Source organism: Typopeltis vanoorti, chromosome 5 (genome assembly GCF_054136105.1).
Source record: "Typopeltis vanoorti isolate ZY-2024b chromosome 5, IOZ_Tvanoo_1.0, whole genome shotgun sequence".
In the NCBI taxonomy this organism is placed as follows: Eukaryota; Metazoa; Arthropoda; class Arachnida; order Uropygi; family Thelyphonidae; genus Typopeltis; species Typopeltis vanoorti.
The window spans coordinates 53,667,693-53,688,044 of NC_143553.1; the positions used below are offsets into that span (position 1 = coordinate 53,667,693).

The window sequence follows — 20,352 nt, forward strand, 5'->3', positions numbered from 1 at the left end:
TCTTGAAATTGTTTCTCAGAATGAAATGTCTGAAGCTGAAATATTATAAGGTCTGTTTAGTAACGTTTTAACTAAGCCATTTTTTTTGTGAAAGATTATAGTTTTTTTTTTTAACATACATTTGTTTTTAACATTTATTCCTATCCAGATTGATTTCCAAGAAGAGTTCCAGTGCAATGTATTTCTATCATAATGAACTGAATTGTGAAGCTCCTAAAATTTGATCTCTCACACACACACAGAGAGACAGAGAGAGAGAATACCAAGATCATTTTTTTGTTATTCCACATATTTGTTGACCTCTCTTTCTCTCTCTCTCTCACTATTCAGCTAGATTCCCTTGTTCCTTTAGGTCAGAGTTACAAGTGCTTCAACTTTGAATGAAAGAAACATAACATGTAACAGACTATAAAAATTATTGAACATTAAATTTTCTCATCATACCTCAAAGATTATACTAATATAGTGAAGCATAATATAAAATCAAAAATTCAATGTTATTTAGATGAAGATCAGTTTGGATTCCAGAATGGTAAAAGGAACTAGAGAAACAAACTAGCCTTAAGAGCAATAATAGACCAAAGAAGTGAAATAAAGCTACATATTTCTTTAGATCTGGAAAAGGCACTGGATAATATACAATGGAACAGGTATTTTCAAATAATGGAAGAAATTGGAATCGCCTGGAGAGAAAGAACAATAATGAAGAAACACTAGTCAGAAAAGAAAGATACAAATACAGGAAAATGAAGCAACTGCAGAAGTAAAGAAAGGTGTAAGACAGGGTTGTGCACGCTTACCTTTTCAACTTGTACATAAGAGAATGAAATGAAATGAAATAAAAGAAAGAATTAGGAGGATAACTGTAGGTGGAATGTAGATACATATATCATTTGCTGATGATATAGTTGTATTAGCTGAGAATGAACAGGATTTAAAAAAAGATTATCTAAGATGGATGATGTTTTATCTGATTATGGGCTTAAGATAAATGCAGCTAGTGGATTAAAGGTAAGATAGTTAACAAGTAAGATTATTTATATATCTTGGAGGAACTATTGAAAAAGATGGAAGATTTAAGTTGGAAATACAAAAAAAATGGCAAAAGAAATATTAAAGAGAAAGATCATTTATTACAAGTAAGATAAGTAAAGCCATGTGGAAAAAATTTATATAAACATTTGTCTGGAGCATATTCCTATATGACTGTGAGACTTGGACTATAACTTAGGTGGGAGATGAATTTCACTGCATGGTATGAGACCACCACCCTGCTTATTGGAGGCCTGAAGTGGCTTGATAAAGGCTTGATTCCATGTTTGAATCTCTAGAACAGGGTTTCCAGGATCATGTAAAAAATTAATTAAAAATACAAAATATATAAAATTAATAAAAACAGAAAAAAAAAGCCTTAGCCCACCCACAGCACAAAATGTACTATAATTATTGCAAATAACCTTTCATAGGTAGGCTATTGAAACATCAAAGACAATTTTTATTTAGAATTCTGGTCTGATAATTAAAAGGGAACATTTGGCAAGCAGATCATGAAAATTATACAGTTAAAACAATGGAAGAATTAGCAATTAGTTTGAAAGAAACAAAATGAAAGTCACCAAAAGAATATACCTTACGCTCAGAATTATATAAACATGGAAGAATGATTTAGAGACTTATTTTCGAATAAATGATATTATTATAATAATATTATTATTATAACATTGTGGGCCTCCCACGATATGAAAAGACACATTGTAGGAAGCCCATCCTAGAAAACACAAAATATATCATACCACTCCTTTAACTCACTGACCATTTGCACTCTCACCACTATCAGGCAATGCAGCCCACAGTTCAACCACCCTCAACACAAAAAACCACTCCTCATCCTCTTGGTCATAACTTCCAGGGATGACCCCTTGTGCTAGCTGCTTCTCCCATTCCACCAAATGAAAGAACTCCTCTGTGCCAACCTTGTAACTACCTCTTAACAGTTTAAAAGTCTCAATCATATCACAGCTTCTTCCACCAACCACATTCTCAGCCTATCTTGATAACTAACATTGTACAGTCCTGACCCTATCTTTGTTATCTGCCTATGGTTAATTTCCATGGCTAATTTATCTCCTTCAAATCCTGGGGACCCAATTTGAGAACAGTAGCTCAAGTGTGGTCTGATCAGTACTTTATACAATGGAATGAGAACTCTTATTCTGCAGGTCAACATCCCTCTCAGTATTGCAACAATCCTCTGGGTTATTTTCCCCACCTTCCTGAATTTCAGGTTTCTATCAATCATCATCCCAAGATCCCTTTCTCCCCCCTACTTTCTCCAGTGCAGTTCCTCCAATGGAGTATGCAGCTTCCCATCAATGTATTTCAAACTTCAATACTTTACATTTTGATGCATTAAACTGATATCATCCATTCATTTTCCCATTTGTCTGGTTTATTCAAATTCTCTTGCAGGGCTACCATATCTGCACTATTACTAATACCCTTTCCCAGCTTCACATAATCTGCAAACAACTGAATATCCCCTTGCAATCCACTGACAATGTCATTGATATAAAGGATAAACAATACAGGTCCCAGCACTGAGCCCTGTGTGACCTCACTTGTAGCCTGTCTCTTTGATATTCCCACCCCCATACACAACTGTCTGATACCTATCAGACAGCCAATCCTGATTCCAGTTCACTAATTTCACATCTAAACCCCCATGTACTGTAACTTCGATATGAGCTTATCATGTGGTGTCCTGTCAACAGAAGATATTCAACAGAAAGTTGCAATGGTAAAGTCTCCTCTTACTATAGCAAACCCCATTATAACAAACCACCATCGAGTTTCCACCAAATACCCTAAGGCAATGCTATTTGCAAGAAAGATTCACTAACTTTCCTGAACAAACTGCTTCTATAATCCTATAAGTATGTTAGAGTGAGTAAAGTGTAATTCTTATTTATAGAAAAAAGGTAATAAAGATTGTTTTGGGATTTAAGCACAAGGGCAGCTATGGTCATGCTGTGCCAAAATACATGTAAAAAACAAGCAGCTTATATATGGGTCTGAAAACTAAACATAGAAGTAAAAATAACAATAATCATAAATCGAACTTTTCTTAAAAATATACTACTTAATAAATAAGTAAGACAGCATAAAATCAGTGTTGAAAAACAAATGAAAAGATACAGTAGCAAACAAATAAATCCAAACACTCGCATTTTAAAGAAAAATTTGAATTTAGAAAATAAGTACAAAAATTGAACCCCAACCTTACCTAATAATCTATATGTGCTTCTCTTTCCTAATAAGTTCATTAATTCACTTAGGCTTGGACTGGACCAACATAGAAGACATTTTTCTTATTTCCACATCTCTAAACCATACTTTTATAATGGATTGTATTAAGTTATCCTTTGTATCACAATTAAATTTTCTAAGTCTTTTTCACTATGGCCACAAATTTTCTATTGGATTAACATGGTGAGAGTACCTGGCCACTGAAGCAATTGGATGTTGTGATTTTTGAGGAACTCTTTCACTTTTTCCGAAGTGAAACTATCCACTCTTTTCTCCAATATTCTTATGTATTGGTCACTTTTCATCATACTGTCAACAGGCACAAGTGATCCTGGACAGTCATGTGTAAAACAATCCAAGAACATCTTTTTAGCTATGTCTTTAAGAGTTTGTTGAAGGTGGGTGGACTTCTTGGACAAAGAAATAGCTTTCATCTGAGAATATGACCTTCTTCCACTTATCAACAGTCCAATCTTGTGCCTTTTGACCACTGGATCCTCTATTTCTTCAGAGCCATTGTCAACAGTTTTTTTTTGGTCTCTGGGTAGTCTCCCTGCTTCAAACAATCTTCAGACTCTTATGTCAGAAACATTAATCCCACTAGCTGCCAAGTCTACAGCAGATAATCTTGGATTCATTTTGATTTTTCCTAATTAGTAAACAATCTTGAATAAATGTACTTTTCCTTTTTCATCCACATTTTCCTTTTATGTCAGGAGAAAAAAGGTACCCATCTCCCTAAACCTCTCTAAAATTGCATTACCAAACCAACACCACACTCATTGGCAATTTGAGTTTGAGTCATGGATGTGTGCTAAGAAAGAGTACACATTTTTGAAGGTGTTCTTTTTGTGTAAATGTATCCATTTTATAGCTACACAAAATGAATAAGACACTAAGAATGTCAATTTGTTTACACTATTTAAAATGCATGACTTGATAAACTATAAATTAAAGATGCCAAGAAATTATATTCTTGGTTTCATCCTTTATCCAAGTGTAAGCAAACAAAGTTTGCACATGAAGTCACTTCACGACTGGGCTACTTGTATATAGAGGCTAATGACTTCACATCAATTGCCTTAGTATTCCATAATGCATTGCACGTATCCTTATGGACAGTGGTCCTTCAAATAATGCATAGTATTATACATATCCAAAAAGTGGATATCAGGAGAAAGTGATTGCTCCCAAATAGGTTGTCATCAGTTTCCCCACTTAAACAGTGAGAAAAAGGAGTGTGAGCACACAGTTAATTTGATGGCAGTGAATGTTCAGGTAGGCATATGGAAGAAAGCATTGCTACTTATGTTTAAGAGAGAGTTTATTGTTGAACATATGCTCAACTCTTCCTCTGATGTTTGATCAGGTACTATCCCACTGTGATCCCCTGTGCTGTCTTTATAAATAATGATAACATTATGGAGAATTAGATCATCACTCAGCTTCAGGTATGTTTCCTGCAAGCAAATACATACTGGTTTGTACTTCTGCAAGAGAGCCTTGATATCATATATCTTTTGTCAGAATCAATGACAATTCCATTGTAGGAATGTTTCCATTATTTCTTTTTGGTGGTATGAGGCATGTCTGGAAAGTAAGGCCCTTTATTGCCAAATAATATATCAGAGAGGGGGGGGTGTGCATGCACGTTAGCATAAAATGACTCCTGTTGACTATTTTACTTTCATTCCTTTATCATATGTCGTCTTCTACAAATAATTTATAGCGAGTGCTGTGATAAAAAATCCATCCCACCAGTTGTGAGGTTCATTGTGTAATACGATTTTTGTTAGCAGAACACAACAGTGCTACAGAAAGTCACAGATGACTATGTAAGGTTTATGGGCCTAATGTAACGAGTAACAATAAGGTTATGCAATGGTGCTGTTTGTTTAAAGAAAAGGTACAACAATGTACAAATAGCTGTGGAACTACTTGTCTAAGAAATATCCTGGATTACTCCTGGCAAAACCACATTCCCAACTCTACTATATTAAATGAAACCCAGCAAGATCCTCTAGTCAGCACTGTTCAAAGAAACCAAATAAAATGCTTGGCCATCAACTCAGGCATCCACCCTCTGCACCTTTTGATGCTCTGGTCATTTATGCCCCTACAGATGGAAAAAGGAAAAGAGGCAGACCCCAAACTCAATACTGGAAATACATCAGCAATATTCTTCCCATTTATCCCCCAACTCCTTGTATCAGAGAACTGTCAATTAGCATATAACAGAGAAGCCTGGTTTTCCTTCACATCATAAGAACATCCAAGTCTTATCTTAGTGTACACACATTGCTTATTTCTTTTGATTGGTTTTCCTATTTATAATTGTAAAATTATAGATAAACAATGACAACAATGTTCATGATGAAGAGTGAAGTTGCCGGTGAAGCGTGGTTACAGACAATTTGGTGAAAAGAGTGAACACAAAAATTAACTGTGGTTGCTTGAAGAAAATCAACAAGCAAGATCCCTTTCTGGTCCCAGAAGACAGTGGTCATCATTTTTTTTTTTGACCGATAGTTCCCATTTGATTTTTTTTTGCTTTCAGAGATTATGAATGGTCGCTGTATTGATTGTTGTTTTGACTAATTGTGTACGAAATTAACATTGTCACCAGTCATGATATGAGGAAAAAATAATCATTTGGCTTCCTACTCATATTTATAATTCACACTCATATTTTCTTCTCTCTTCTGTTATATCTAGTTTGTTAATGTTGTATCTCAGTTGATTTGCATGTGCTGAAAAATAATTTATTTTAATCTTAAGTATGGCACCAATTAAAAAATAATCACTATAACACTCAGCTCCTCTGAAGCTCCAGATATTCTGAATACAATTTATATATGTCTTTTACTTATTATGATATGGTCTATTTAATTGCATGTATGACCATCAGAAGATTTCCATGTTTGTGTATATTCTTCCTCATAAACATAGTGCTACTTATTAAATTTCTGGATGAGGCCAAATTAATTACTCTTTCTCCATTAATATTTGTCTCTTCATGAAGGCTTTGGTTTCCAATAATTTTTTTATAATTTCTTCTTTTCCAATTTTTGCACTGAAATCATCTAATAAAATTGTATCCTCCTGCTGAATTTTTTCAAGAATTAATTCCAGTTTTTCACAGAATTCATCTGACTCTTCTGCAGCTTCTGAAGGTGCATGCGTATTAATAAAGGTCATCTTGAACCATTTTGCTTATACTCTTAGCTTGATTATTGTTTTATTAATTTCATTTCATGGCTACAAATTTTTTCCTAATGATGAAACTTGTTATAATTCATGTTTATCAGAGTTGTTTCCACCATAAAATAGCAAAAGGTTCTCTTTCCTTCAAATTTCCTTCTCCTCTCCATCGAGTCTCTTGTATTGCTACTAAATTCATTTTATATCTATTTAATTCATGTATGATTTCTCAAAATGCTCCAATTCTGTATAAACTTCTAACATTCCATGAACCTATTTGTAAACCAGTATTCCAAGGCCTAGATCAATATCCATTTAAGTCCATCTAGTGAAGATTACTGTGACTAGTTGATTTTTTATGAGATGAGGTTGTTAGAACAATGCTCAGCCTGGAGTAACCTATACCTGATAGGATTTTTATCATTTTTTTTAATCCTATCACCTCCACCTGAGTTAGCCTAGAAAACTCCTCCCATGAGATCTGAATTAATGTCTTTCTCATATGTAATGTCTCTTTAATAATATTTTTCTTGTGCAAATAACCTATGGTGAAATCATTTAGACATGGAGGCCAGCAAGTACAAGTTACAGCATTACTATATTTTTATTATAAATAATAAATATAAGCTATCAACAGTATACCATATTCAGTATGTGGTTTTTTTTTTTTTTTTTTTTTAAAGTCAAAAGCTCTACCCATTAATCAACAGCTCTGTATAATTATAAACTGCCTAATATTTTATTAGAATTCTCTGATCTGCCATTTATTGTAGAGAATAAAGAACTACACCTGTGCAAACTAAATAACACAGCTTTTTTTTATATATTGAATTTTTGTTGACAGTATTTAACATGGCACATGTAACCACATACATAATCAAAACTCTGTTGATAAATGATGGATATTGTATACACAGAGATTTCAATATAAAGTAGTTCTGTAATATTCTTCAGTAGTAAACTGCTTATCTTGATTAAAGCATAAAGTTTCTCATGCATTTTATAAACTGATACAGGCTAAGGAATGTTAAGTTTTACAGAGGCTGTTTTAGAATTTCAGATTCTAAAACATAATAATGTTAAGTTTTGAAGAGGCTGTTTTAGAATTTCAGATTTAAGATGAAAGGTAAAGAATTACATCATGACAATTAATACTCATTCTTTATATTTCATCCTTTTTCTTTAAAAGATAAATGAAACTTACCAAAAAAAGTTCACATGATGCCAGAAGTTCGCCTGCACATGCATTTCCAATATGTAGCACATACCAGGAGAGCCTAGGTGGTATGGAAATTGTTGGATTTAACTGAACAACAGGATTAATGAAAACATTGCCCAAGAAGTCATCACCACCCTTCATAAAAAAAAAAAATATCAATTAATTAAAATCAAAACAAAATTATAATAAATATTAAATCTTAAAGATGGAATACATAATAATCATCATTGTCACTGGGCTTTCCCAGAGCAAGAGATTCATGACCCTCCAAGTTGCCTCAGTGATTATTATATCATATTCTAAACTCATTCACAGTTTGTTCTTGGCACTATCTAGCATGCATTCTACACAATCATCATTCTTTATGCAAAAAATTTACTCCTTGCTGCCTTACTTAATAGGTGTATTTTGATCTTGGAATCCCAAACTCCTAATATCTATTATGAACTATCCAACTGCTTGTCTCCATGTTTATAGCCTCCAGCAATACTGTCTACCTTCCACTCAATCACTCCAGTTTGTGATTCAAGCAGTGAACTATGCATTCTCACAAAGAACCTCTCAAAATGCCTAATGCCATATCAACTCAAATACAACCTATTCTTTGTATACAAGTCCTGTTTTCTTTAATACGTATCCTACAGTTTCAGAGCTCAACCCCCCCTCCTCTCTCTCTCTCTCACACACACACACACACACATCTATTGGTAATGCAACATCTATCCACTGTCTCCCTTATTCTTTTTTTACATGCAGTTCAGGTAACACCTTTCAAAGGCAGGCCAAACACTAGGAACCCAGAACCATTCCTCTATTTGAAGGTACAGACTGAAGTAGTTTGACCACTATGTAGTATAGCAGATCAAACCAAACAGTGATGAATCAAAGGGATTCTTAACAGCTAGTGACATGATCATGCATGGACAAGACAGAGTTCCCAATGTGTCAATAATATATGACCCTTTCATCTGCCATCGCATGTCCCTGTTCCTTTTCTTCCCATTAATCAAAGACAAAGAATATATTTAAAAAAGAACTTTCCCACACAAAAAAAAAAAAAAACAGTAATCTATAGAAGCATAAAAACAACAAAAAACCAATAAAACAAATCGTAAAAAAAACAATGTAATATGAGGGTGGTCTGAAAAGTTCTCGGCCTAACAACGAAAAAATGAATTTATAATTTCAAAATAATTTTTATTTTTCAATGTAATCTCTGTTAAGACTAATACATGTATTCCAGCAATGCTCCAGCACCGTTATCCTATCCCTGTAGCGGTTCTCAGTAAGATCTCCAAAATACCCCTCTACAGCTGCAATCACCTCTTGATTCGAAGAAAAACGCTGACCAGTGAGGAAGAGTTTTAGTTTTGGGAAGAGATAGAAGTCAGAGGGAGCCAAATCTGGGGAATAGGGTGGATGTTCCAACAATTTGTAGTGTTGATCCCTTAATTTTCCTATTGCCAAAACACCTTTGTGGACATTGTCCTGATGAAAGATGATTTTTTTTTCTTCTGCAAACTGGGTCTTTTCTCAAGAATTTTTTCACCTAGTCTGGTTAAAAGATTGGAATAATATTCCCCAGTTATTGTTTTACCCTTTTCAAGTTAATTAATAAACAAAATGCCTTTAGCATCCCAAAACACTGATGCCATGACCTTTCCTGCTGGTGGAACTGACTGTCTTCTTTGGTGCTGAACAACAGACTTCTGTCCACTGTTTTAACTATATTTGGATTCTGATGTGAATCCAAGTCTCATCCATGAAATAAACAGACACAAAATCACTTTTATTCTTGTTAAAATGCTCCAAGCACTGTTCAGAGATTTTCATGCGAGTGCGTTTTTGATCTGTTGTGAGCAAGCATGGCACCCATCTTGCGCCAAACATTTTCATTTGCAATTCTTCATGCAAAATATATCCTACACGTTTTTTTTTGAAATGCCTCTAGTCTCAGCAATTTCATGCACTTTGATTCACTGGCCATCTAATACCATATCGTGCACTTGATCAATAATTTCTTATGTTGTTACAGATTTTGGATGTCCTTCACGTGGATCATCTTCAAGGCTGGTACAGCCACGTTTAAACTCGGCAGCCCATTTCTTAATTGTTGAAAACGAAAGAGAAGAGTGCCTATAAACTTTTAAGAACTTTGAATTTCTTTTGCTGTTAAACCTTATTTTACAAAGAATTTTATAACTGCACTATACTCAATTTTATCCATTTCAAGAGATACAGAGAACACTTTTGCTTCAGACAGCTATATAAAACAAACGACTTTATAGAATGACTTGCAATTTCATATGGATGCTTATGACAGATGTACCAACTTAGAAAAAAAAAAAAATCTTGCCAATAGTGTTGCCATCTATGGTCAAGGACAAGATCTTTTTCAGACTACCCTCGTATGTGCAAAAAAGAGTTTTTGTATACTTCGAACAATGGTGCCTTTAATAGTAATACATACAATATGCATTACCATTTAGTGGTCCAAGCACAACCTTTCCTTCTTATCAGAAGCTCAACAATTACAGTCCACCTAAACACTTTACATAATTCCATCCATTACACTGGCAGTACATGTGCTTTGCAACTCAAACAAGTTTTTCTTCTTTTCTGATCAAGTTGGCAAAGATGTTAAAGCATTTGTGTTAGCTGTGATAGAATGGTACATAACATGCACCATAGCCAAAATCATTCAAAATATCTGTAGATAGCAGCAATTTTATTGCTAATTCCAGCTGTAACCTCATTTAAGTTTCCTTTAATATAGAATATCCTAACACTTGCTCTGAACAACTAACTAAAATTGCCCAACTAAAATGCTTTGATCAGACCTCGTGGATTATTGTGCACAGATGTGGTCACTGGGTTTTCATGATGACAAGAATGTTAGAAAGGGTTCAGAGAAGATTCACAAAGGTGGTCAATGGTCTTTGGAATATGGTACAAGAACATATTGAAAGAATGTAAATTGCAAAGCATCATGAATAGGAAAGGTTGGATGATATGATCAAGACATAAGCTAGTCCGTAGTTATCAGGTTCACATGAAGGAGATTTTTCATAGAATGAGAGAGGGAAAACTAGAGGCCATCACTGAAAACTGTATAAGGAGAGTCAGCAGAGTAGTGAGGAGCTGGTTCTTTACATGAAACCTGCTCTCTCTCTCTCTCTCTCTCTCTGCATTCCAACTGGTCCAATTTTCTTACATTTTTTTTCTGTCTCCTTCCTTCTACCAGCCAATTCCCACCTTTACAATACCAGTTTCATCCTTGTACCCACTTAGGTACATCTTTAGATTTGGTGTGTGTGTGTGTGTTAATAAATCAAAACATTTATGGATGGCACCATGTAAATTTTAAGAGATGCAGATTTGTTACTGAAGTTATCATCATAACACGAAATATGGATGCATGCCTTACAATCTGTCGAAATTCCTTTTTGAAGTTGTGTACAGAAGATATTTATCTTTGGTAAATATAATTTAAAATTGTTCATACTGGCTATTTAATTAAATCACTAATTATTACCCCAATGGGATCAAAGACTCATTGCAGGAGGTCCCTTTGCCATGTACATTATCATCATACTGTGCCTTAAATACATTCAAATTCTCTGCACTCATGCAATGCATTCCAGTCATTCAACTCTCACTGCAAAAAACCTGCTTCTTACTTCCTTGCTCACACCTTATACAGATTCCAGGGATGACCTCTTGTTCTCCCCCATCTCCCACCATTTTATGAAACATTAATCCTATAGCAACCCCTTACCAATTTTCCCATACCTATCATATCACCCCCTTTGATCCCATCCTGTAAACTCTGCAAACTGCATGTCCTCAACCTTTCTTCATGTTCAACATTTCAGAGATCAAAAACTACCTTGGTCAACTGAACCCTTTCCAATGTCTCTCCATCCTTTTGAAAACCAGGTGACCAAACCTGAATCACTGTCAAAAATCACTATATATAATTTCAACATTTCTCAAAAGCTAAATGATATTTTCAGAAAACAATATTTAACTATATGTGAGATAGGGGCCATGGACTGCTGACTGTTTTGCTATTATGTCTCATGAACAGCACTCATCCTCAACCCATTAGCAAAAAAAGCACTTAGAGAGTAATGAGAAACTTAGGCTATTGTATTATTTTTCTTTATCACTCACTCTTGTTATAGCTATTAGCAAATATTAATAGAGCCATGTTTTATTTCATGAAGATGTGAAACTGAGTTTGGTTAGGTACTAGAAATAATTTTAAAAGTATTTTCATTTCATCATCATCATCCTTATACCCTCTTTTACCTTGCGGTGTCGAGGGTCCATTGATCATCGGACCTCACTCCGTTTACAGGATAAGGTGGTCAGCCTTATGCCCCAGTGTATCCTATGGCCTGTAGTGTTGAGTTCTCAAGGCCCGTTTGCCTGCTTTGCAGGATGAAACCCCCCAGAATAAACTGGGGAAAAAACCCTGCTGTCCATGCCCAAGACTGGCTAACTTGGCTATGGCTGAGGAAGATTTTTCAGTTCCTCACGTCACCGACGGGAATCGAACCTAGGACACTCCTTCCCCAGGCATATGGTTGTGAAGCACATAGCCACTAGGCAAACCGTGTGGCCTTATTTTATTTTATTTTTTTTTTCCTTTTATATTTTCATTTTAATTTTAAAATTTTAATTTTAAAGCAGGCCATCCCAGCAAAGTACACCAGATTATTAAAAACTAATCAGAAATAAACAGAGTATAATGACAGAACATTAGGGAAATGAATTCAGCAATGAGAGAGAAGCGAGGCAAGAAGATCCAATATCATGAAACTTTTTTTCTATATTATAAGTCTTGTAGGACTGTATCATGGGAATGCTTTGAAATTGATATCAAGGAAAGTAAATCTAAATCATAGGTGGCCAACAGCAGGCCTGCAGGCTGCATGCAGCCTGTAACATGATTTTGTGTGGCCTGCAGCAGGATAAAAACTATATTAAATTATATGTATTATCAATTAAGCTATTAGTTTCAACTGCAGATTTTCTGATTGATATACTAGTGATATTCATTATTTCTGATGATGGAAACAATTTATATTCTCAACACTGAATCAGAATTGCTTTAAAAATATTACTCAATTTATAAAATCTACTGCTTCTCTGTGTGAATTGTAGTAGTGGGAGTGGTAGATTTTTATGCGCTCCAGAGTAACGCATCAATGAAAGTCACTTGCTCTGCTCTGGTTACAGTAATCAGTTTCTTCAGCCCTTGTGTACTATGAGTAAGAAACATAAGATCTGTGAAGAAAACAGGTCATTTCAGGAGAAATGGGAAAATGAATTTCTGTTTATAAACAGCAATGACAACAAACCACAGTGCCTTGTGTGTTTGCAAGTATTGTCTGTACACAAGGAATATAACCTCAAACGCCACTACATACAGCTAAAGACAAAGAATATGTTGGACAAGTATGTATTAAAATTGTATGTAATTTGAAGAGAAAGGTTAGTGCTCAGAAATCTATTTTTACTAAACCAACATCAATACAAAAAAAGCTCACTCTTGGCATCGTTTGTTGTAAGTGCAGAGATAGCAAAAGCAAAACAATCATTATCTGATGGTGAATTTGTAAAACACTGTTCTGTGAAAATGGCACGTGCATTTGGGGGGAAGATAAAATTGCCAGTGAGTTTCAAAGCGTCCCACTATCAAAACAAACTGTAACAATAAAGAGTTGAGGAAATAGGTTCTCACATATTAAATAAATTAAAAAGTGTTATTACAGATTCAGCTTACTGCTCATTGGCTCTGGATGAAGCAACTGACATAACAGATACAGCTCAACTTCTAATTTTCATTCTAACTGTTTCCAAAAACTGTTATTAATGAAGAGCTACTAGCATTAGAGTCATTGCAGCCAAAGGTCAAGACATTTATGATGCAATTATGAAGGTTGTAAATGGTACTGGCCACATCAACAATCCCACAGCTATTGTGACAGATGGCACCAAATCAATGCATGGTACAACAGGCTTAGTTGGCTTACTAAGGAAGGCTGGAATCAATTGCCCTGTATTGCATTGCATTATACATCAGGAGGCCGTGTGTGAATCTAATTAAGGGTGGAAATTGGGCCTTGACACACCGCAAGTTTCTTCCTTTTCTAACAGAGATGGAAGCAGAATACGACAATTTAGTGTTGTACACAGACATATGTTGGCTAAGCAGAGGGAACTGTTTGAAAGGGTTTTTGCTTTGAGAAAGCAAATAAAACAGTTTTTAGAGGAACACGAGAAGAAAAACAAAGAACTAATCACAAAACTATGTGATCCTCATAATTTTAACAGCTTACTCACCTTTCTAACAGACATCACACACACACACACCACATGAATGAACTCAACATGAAGTTACAGGGACATAACCAAGCAATCTCAGATTTAGTTGCACACCTAGATGGGTTCATAAGTTGACTGAATGTTTTTCAATTTACCCTAGTCAGAGGAAACTCTGTACATTTTCCTTCCTGCAGGGAGTTGATGGAGGAGAGCCATGACAATCACTTCAAGTTTTCTGTGCCAATGTTACACCAGCTTTTGGAGCAATTCAGTAAGCGATTTTCTGACTTCAGTGATATGCAGCCATAACTGACATATTTAACAACCCAATGAAATGTGACATTTCAGAGCAGCATGACACTATTCAATTGGAGTTGTGTGACCCATTTCTCCAGTAAAGGGTGGAGATAGGCATTGACTTTTGGAAACTGGTACCAAGGTAAAAATATCCTGCATTGAGTGATTTCAGCTTGAGAATTGCATCTATGTTTGGAAGCACATATGTGAATGCACTTTCTCAACTATGAGGGCAGTTAAATCATCACAAAGAAGCCGACTGACTAATGACAACCTTCAGGATTTGTTACGAATATCATCATCATTGTTGAAAATAGACTTTCATGAACTTGTTGCTGCACATGAACGCCCACAGTGTTCTCATTAAGTTGTGTTACATGTAAAAAAAACCAGAAATATGTAATTAAATTTAATTTAACAACCTATATTAAAATCAATCAAGTATTTTATATTGTTCTCCCAGTAGTAAAATTATTTAATAAATATAGTAATTCAATAGATATAACTATTGCCTTGAAAAAATGCAGAGTTTATTGAAGTTGTGTCTAAAAGCGTGCAGCCCATGATGCTACCACTCATATATTGGCCCTCTTATAGAATGAAGATGGCCATGCCTGATTTAGATCTTGCCAATGACATATTCTGTTAGCATAAAGTGAAGCTCAGGAAATGCTAAATAATCTTGACAGAGAAAGCATGGAAAAAAAGTAAAAATTAACGTAAGTAAAATAAAGTGGATGACAAAGATCAAATTGAACTAAAATTAGCAGATAACCCTCTTGAACATATTTATTTCAGATGGTAGTTGGCTATATAATAATTACCTATAGAAGTGAATATGGGCAATGACTGAAAACTGGCAAGACAGGTTACATATGGCCCAGGTGGCTTTGAAGAGAGAAAGATGCCTCACAGCATCCTCTACTCCAATCATCTCACTAGAGATGACTCACAAAGATGAACAAAGAATACAAGAAAAAAAAGAGAAGGAAGTGTCACTAAAAAACAAGATGGAGGGACAATCTAAAAAGGTTTGACATGAGATGGAAATTAGCTGAAGACAAAACCACTGGAAAGTTATGAGGGAGGCCTATATCAAGCATTGAATGGAGAAAAGGGACTGTTAGTATCAGTCATATAGCCAATATGGCTAAAACCAATGTCTAAGTTTCAACACATGACAATAAACAGTTGTACAATATCATAAGAAAAGTATGGAAGGATTGAAAAGACATGCACCCAAAATAATTTATGGCACCTTGGTCAGATTACAGAATACAGACAATAACGGTATCTTCGGGCCATGTGGTGACTAATTTAAGTAGCTCCTCTGTTTTCTTTTCTTTTTTTTTTTTTTTTTTTTTATATTCGATTGTTAAACCTCCTGCAAAATTAAAGAACTTACTCAATTCATCCAAGGGAGGAGCTGAGAAGGAAGTGGGATGCAGAATACAAGCGGGTTGGAGGAACTGGAGGGAGATAGCTGGAGTGTTATGTGATAAGAGGGTGCCAATCAATCTGAAAGGCAAAATTTATAGGACAGTAGTGAGGCCAGCTATGACATATGCTATAGAAACTGTGGCCCTGAGGAAAAATAATATCAGCAGGATGGAAGTAGCAGATCAGAATGCTTAGGTGGATGTGCGGTGTGACCAGAAAGGATCGTCGGAGAAATGACTATGTCAGGGGAACAGTGAAAGTTACGAACTTAGGAGCGAAAATACAGGAGGCAAGGTTGAGATGGGTTGGTCATGTGATGAGGAGGGAGGACGAATATGTGGGAAGAAGGGTCATGCAGATGGATATGCAAGGAAGGCGGAAGCATGGGTGGCCAATGAAGAGATGGAGGGAGCTGGTAGAAGAGGACTTGAAGATGAAGAACTTGGATGTGGTGACAGCCCAAGACAGGAAGGTGTGGAGGAAACTCATTACAAACAGTGACCCCACTTAAGTGGGAGAAGCTGAAGAAGAAGACTCAACTCATCCAAGGATCCCCTCCTCTGCTGGCCTACCCTGGAGTATACCATGTTCATTGCACCTGTAATTTGCCCTATATAGGGCAAACAGGATGCACAATTCCTATCAGAAAAAAGGAACCTAAACAACACATTAAATATAATACTATGGTCAAGCTGGTCTCTCTGATCATGCCCTGAACACTTTACATAGAATTGACTGGAAAAGCACCTGTTGTTTACATCACCAAAACATGGTATGAACGTAAATTTAAGGAGGCCTGCGAGATTCTTATCAATCACCTTAATCTTAACAATAATGATGGTCTAAAAATCCCAAGAATATGGAAGGCACATATTCTGCCCACTTAACCTTTCTCCCTAAGAGTTAATTATAAATAGGACCATAGGTAATCCAGGATCCTAAAATCCTGTTAAATTAGAACATCATTTTTACTGCAACAAAACTATCTATATGAAAGAATGTTTCTCTCATGATGTCTTAAATAGAATATAGCTTTGATGTAGTTAATTTAGTTTCATTTATTTATAGTAATTTTATTTTATTTTCACTAGAGGTCAGGCCAGCAGAATAACCATTGATCAAATCAATGTCTCTTCAGCATACTATGTGAAATGTAATTTAGCTTGACTGTGTGTGCACTCCAGATGATCTTAATATGAAGGTCGAAATGTTGGGAAATTAAAATAATTATTTATAACACAGTTGTAGAGTCAATAATTTGTGTAAAATGACTATTGAAAACCCAGGTGATCAAATCTGTGCACAATAATCCATTATAGTCTGATCAAGATCTCATACAATTAAACCATGCCACCTTTACTTCTACATGTAACTATTCTCCTCATTATCTGCTATAATCCGTTGTGATGTCCTTAAAATTTTGGTAATGTGATCTCTAAATTTCAGATCCTTCTCTATCAATCCTAGCTTACTCATCTCCTTCTCCTTGTTCAAGATATCCTCCCCTTGCATACCTAATTTCAAAATTGTATGCAACAATTATGCAATATCAAGCTGGAAGCTGTTCACTAATCTCTCTCTCTCACACACACACACACATTCCAAGCAGATCCTTCTCCTAAAGCTCAACATCTTCTATATCCCTCAATCTACAAACACAGTACTTTTTCTAAGCTATTTTCAACCCTGAAAGTTGGTCTTCTTGTTGATATTTGCAATTATGGACAAAGCAACTAAGGCTAAGAGACTAATGTCTATGTATTGTCTGTATTCTGGCTGCTGCTTTGTAAGATGAAATATGTTTTTCCAAGAGAAAAACTTGCCACCTCCATATGAGACAAGTGACTCACCTTCAACTGAAAAGCCTTAATAAAGGTTAGTTGCATCCTAGATGGAATTCAAACCCAGGTCTTTCCAAATCAAAGCATCACTAATAAACACTGAAACTGACAATCCTAACTATTTAGGCCTCCTCACACTGAGCAACAAAAATCATCTGCCACCAAAAACCCTTCACAAATGCTACAGTAAAATCTGAACCCACAGCCTGTTTGATGAAATCTACCCAGAGACAACTAGACTAACAAATTACTAAATATTTATTTTTTAAAATATCTCTACAGTATAGGCGAGTGTTTATATTCTCTGAATTATACTACTTATTTGGTTACCACAGGCTAAATATATCCCTAAACTATTCCAGTCTAAACAGACATTTCTAACTTATCTTACAATTAGAGAATAATACCTTTATAATAGCATATTTTATTGAATTAAGCTTTTTTTTTTTTTTTTTTTTTTTTTTTTAAATCTGCTGGAAACTAAAATCTCACATGACAATACATTAATATTTGCTCTCTCTCCCCCTTCCTCTCAGACACACACACTGTTCAATGCCACAGTTCAACATGAATTACAACAATGAAAACATTTTCCTTAACAGCATCTGGGACAAACTCATGAAGTGAAACAGCACTGAGAAAGGATTAAAAAATAATATTTACTTTTTACAAAATTTCATCTCACTGAAACATCTAGGTGGGGCACCTGTTGATGACCTAGGATATTAACTTGGAATTTGAAGTATTAGTGTTTCCCATATTTTGGGAAGTTTAATAACCATATTTATTTAAATTGGGATGATTTCTTTAAGAAAAAGAAAAAATGCTGGATTTTACTGAATCATTAAACTCAATCTGTATGGTTTTTGGACTTCATAACAAGTGTGATATGTCTTTATTGTAATCAGTAACCATAATTTCACTAGCCTTGCTCAACTTATGATGAATGTATAGGAGAAGACTAGACTTAAGTCTATTACAGTCATTAAATCTAGTATGTTAAGTTTATAAACTAACCAGTTTTTTAGATTATATATCAAATTTATTATTTATATGGTACTACATGGAGTCAAAAGACTCATCACAGGAAACCCCCCCCATCCATTTACACAATACCTATCCCACTCATTCACCACTTTCCGAGTAGCACACCTCTGTGCACCCTTACTACCACACGCTTAGACAACTTCCAAGTGTGACCCTTTATTTCCCGCCCCCCCTATTCCCCCATGTAGTAAAAAATTTCTTTTGTGTCAATCTCATAAAATCTCTTTAGTAACTTAAGTTTCTATCATATCCTCTCTCTTCCACCTCTCAGCTAAACTCTGCAACCCACACACCCTCAATCTATCCTTATACAGAACATTCCATAGACTTGCCACCAGGCTTGGTAACTTTTCTCTGAATCCTCTCCACCGCCCTCCCAATCCATAGGGAAATTTAGACTACAGGTGGTTTAGTTATCTGCATAGGGTGTTATGGCTATTAAATTATATCCAGTCAATATTAGTTCATTTTAATTTTTATTTTTTTCCAATTTTCTCCAGCTGATGTGCTTGTTCGTGAGGTGAGAGAAAGACCCCAAGTCTCCAAGAGAAAAAATAAAATTACTTTAAAATGTTCCCTGTATCTGTCATATGGGATGCACCCATGTTCTCCACAGGGCAGAACTGTTTTGAATGAGTCAAGGAACAGCTTGGTTTAGTCTGTGTTGGGCACAGATAAAACCAAGTTATGTCTTTCAAGGCACTGTATTATAAAAAAACAATAAGCAATTGATCCAAATAAATGTTTGTTTAATAAAATATTAAGTTTTTTTGGTTTTTTTTAATCTCCCTACTCATTTTGATGTTATGCCAGGTAAATCAGTCAAGTCAACGTATATATACTTAAGCCAACAAATAAATACCATACTAACACGAGCATCACGATCATATACTTCGATTACAACAGGAGGTGGGTTATCCTTCACTGATTCCACACTTCCATAAAACACAACTTCTTCAAATACCAAAGTTTGGTCCCATGTGGGGCACAATGTTTGAGAAATGTAGTCAGTCTTCAAACTCTGGTTCTTGAAAGATACAGAGGCATAGGGATCTATAAAAAAACAAAATAGAAGCATCAAAAACATTTCAAAACCAAAATTTTGGGAGGACATAATACAGATGTACTTGTGCTTTGTCTGAAAAGTCATTAAGTATATTATAAAGTGTTAAGGATTTTAAGATTCAGTATGAAAGATTTGTTGTCAGGTGAATGAACTTACCATGGTGAATCTGCCGACTCCATGGAGGGTGTAATAATAATAATAATCCACATCTTCTGAAAACAAGGTTAGCCTCACTTTGATTTGCAACTCATAATAAAGGAAGGTTTGCACACATGAATAATGTTGGCATCTCTTATCAACTATTAGTCAATATAACTTCCCAAAATTGAGAAAGATTTAGGCAATCATTTTTGTTCAGGTTTGGGTTGTGAATTGTACATACAATCTTTCCAGAAGAAAATAACTTCTGTGTAATTGGTTTTGTTTCTCTGAATCCTGTACTTTGTAGATAATCAATGGCTTGCTAAACCAGATTTCTTGGGTTCTTTAAAGTGAAATGTATTTATGGACAAACTGGTCGTTCTGCACAAATTTGCCTTGAAAGACATCATGAATACCACATCATCTTGAGAGATACCTATGGCAGGAGGATGGTAGAG

At 35.2% G+C, this 20,352-nt stretch overlaps 1 protein-coding gene across 3 annotated transcripts in view; it reads right to left on the reverse strand.

The window, feature by feature from the left end:
• The window catches only part of LOC150106416 (dysferlin-like), a 328,783-nt gene that overhangs the window by 182,017 nt on the left and 126,414 nt on the right, over positions 1–20,352 (reverse strand). For all 3 annotated transcript variants that reach the window (XM_090393128.1, XM_090393127.1, XM_090393129.1), the window contains exons 32-33: positions 19,559–19,740; positions 7,712–7,861 (exon numbers count right to left, since the gene is read on the reverse strand). In XM_090393128.1, coding sequence (XP_090249254.1) covers positions 7,712–7,861; positions 19,559–19,740 — 332 coding nt within the window. The remainder of the gene's footprint in view (positions 1–7,711; positions 7,862–19,558; positions 19,741–20,352) is intronic.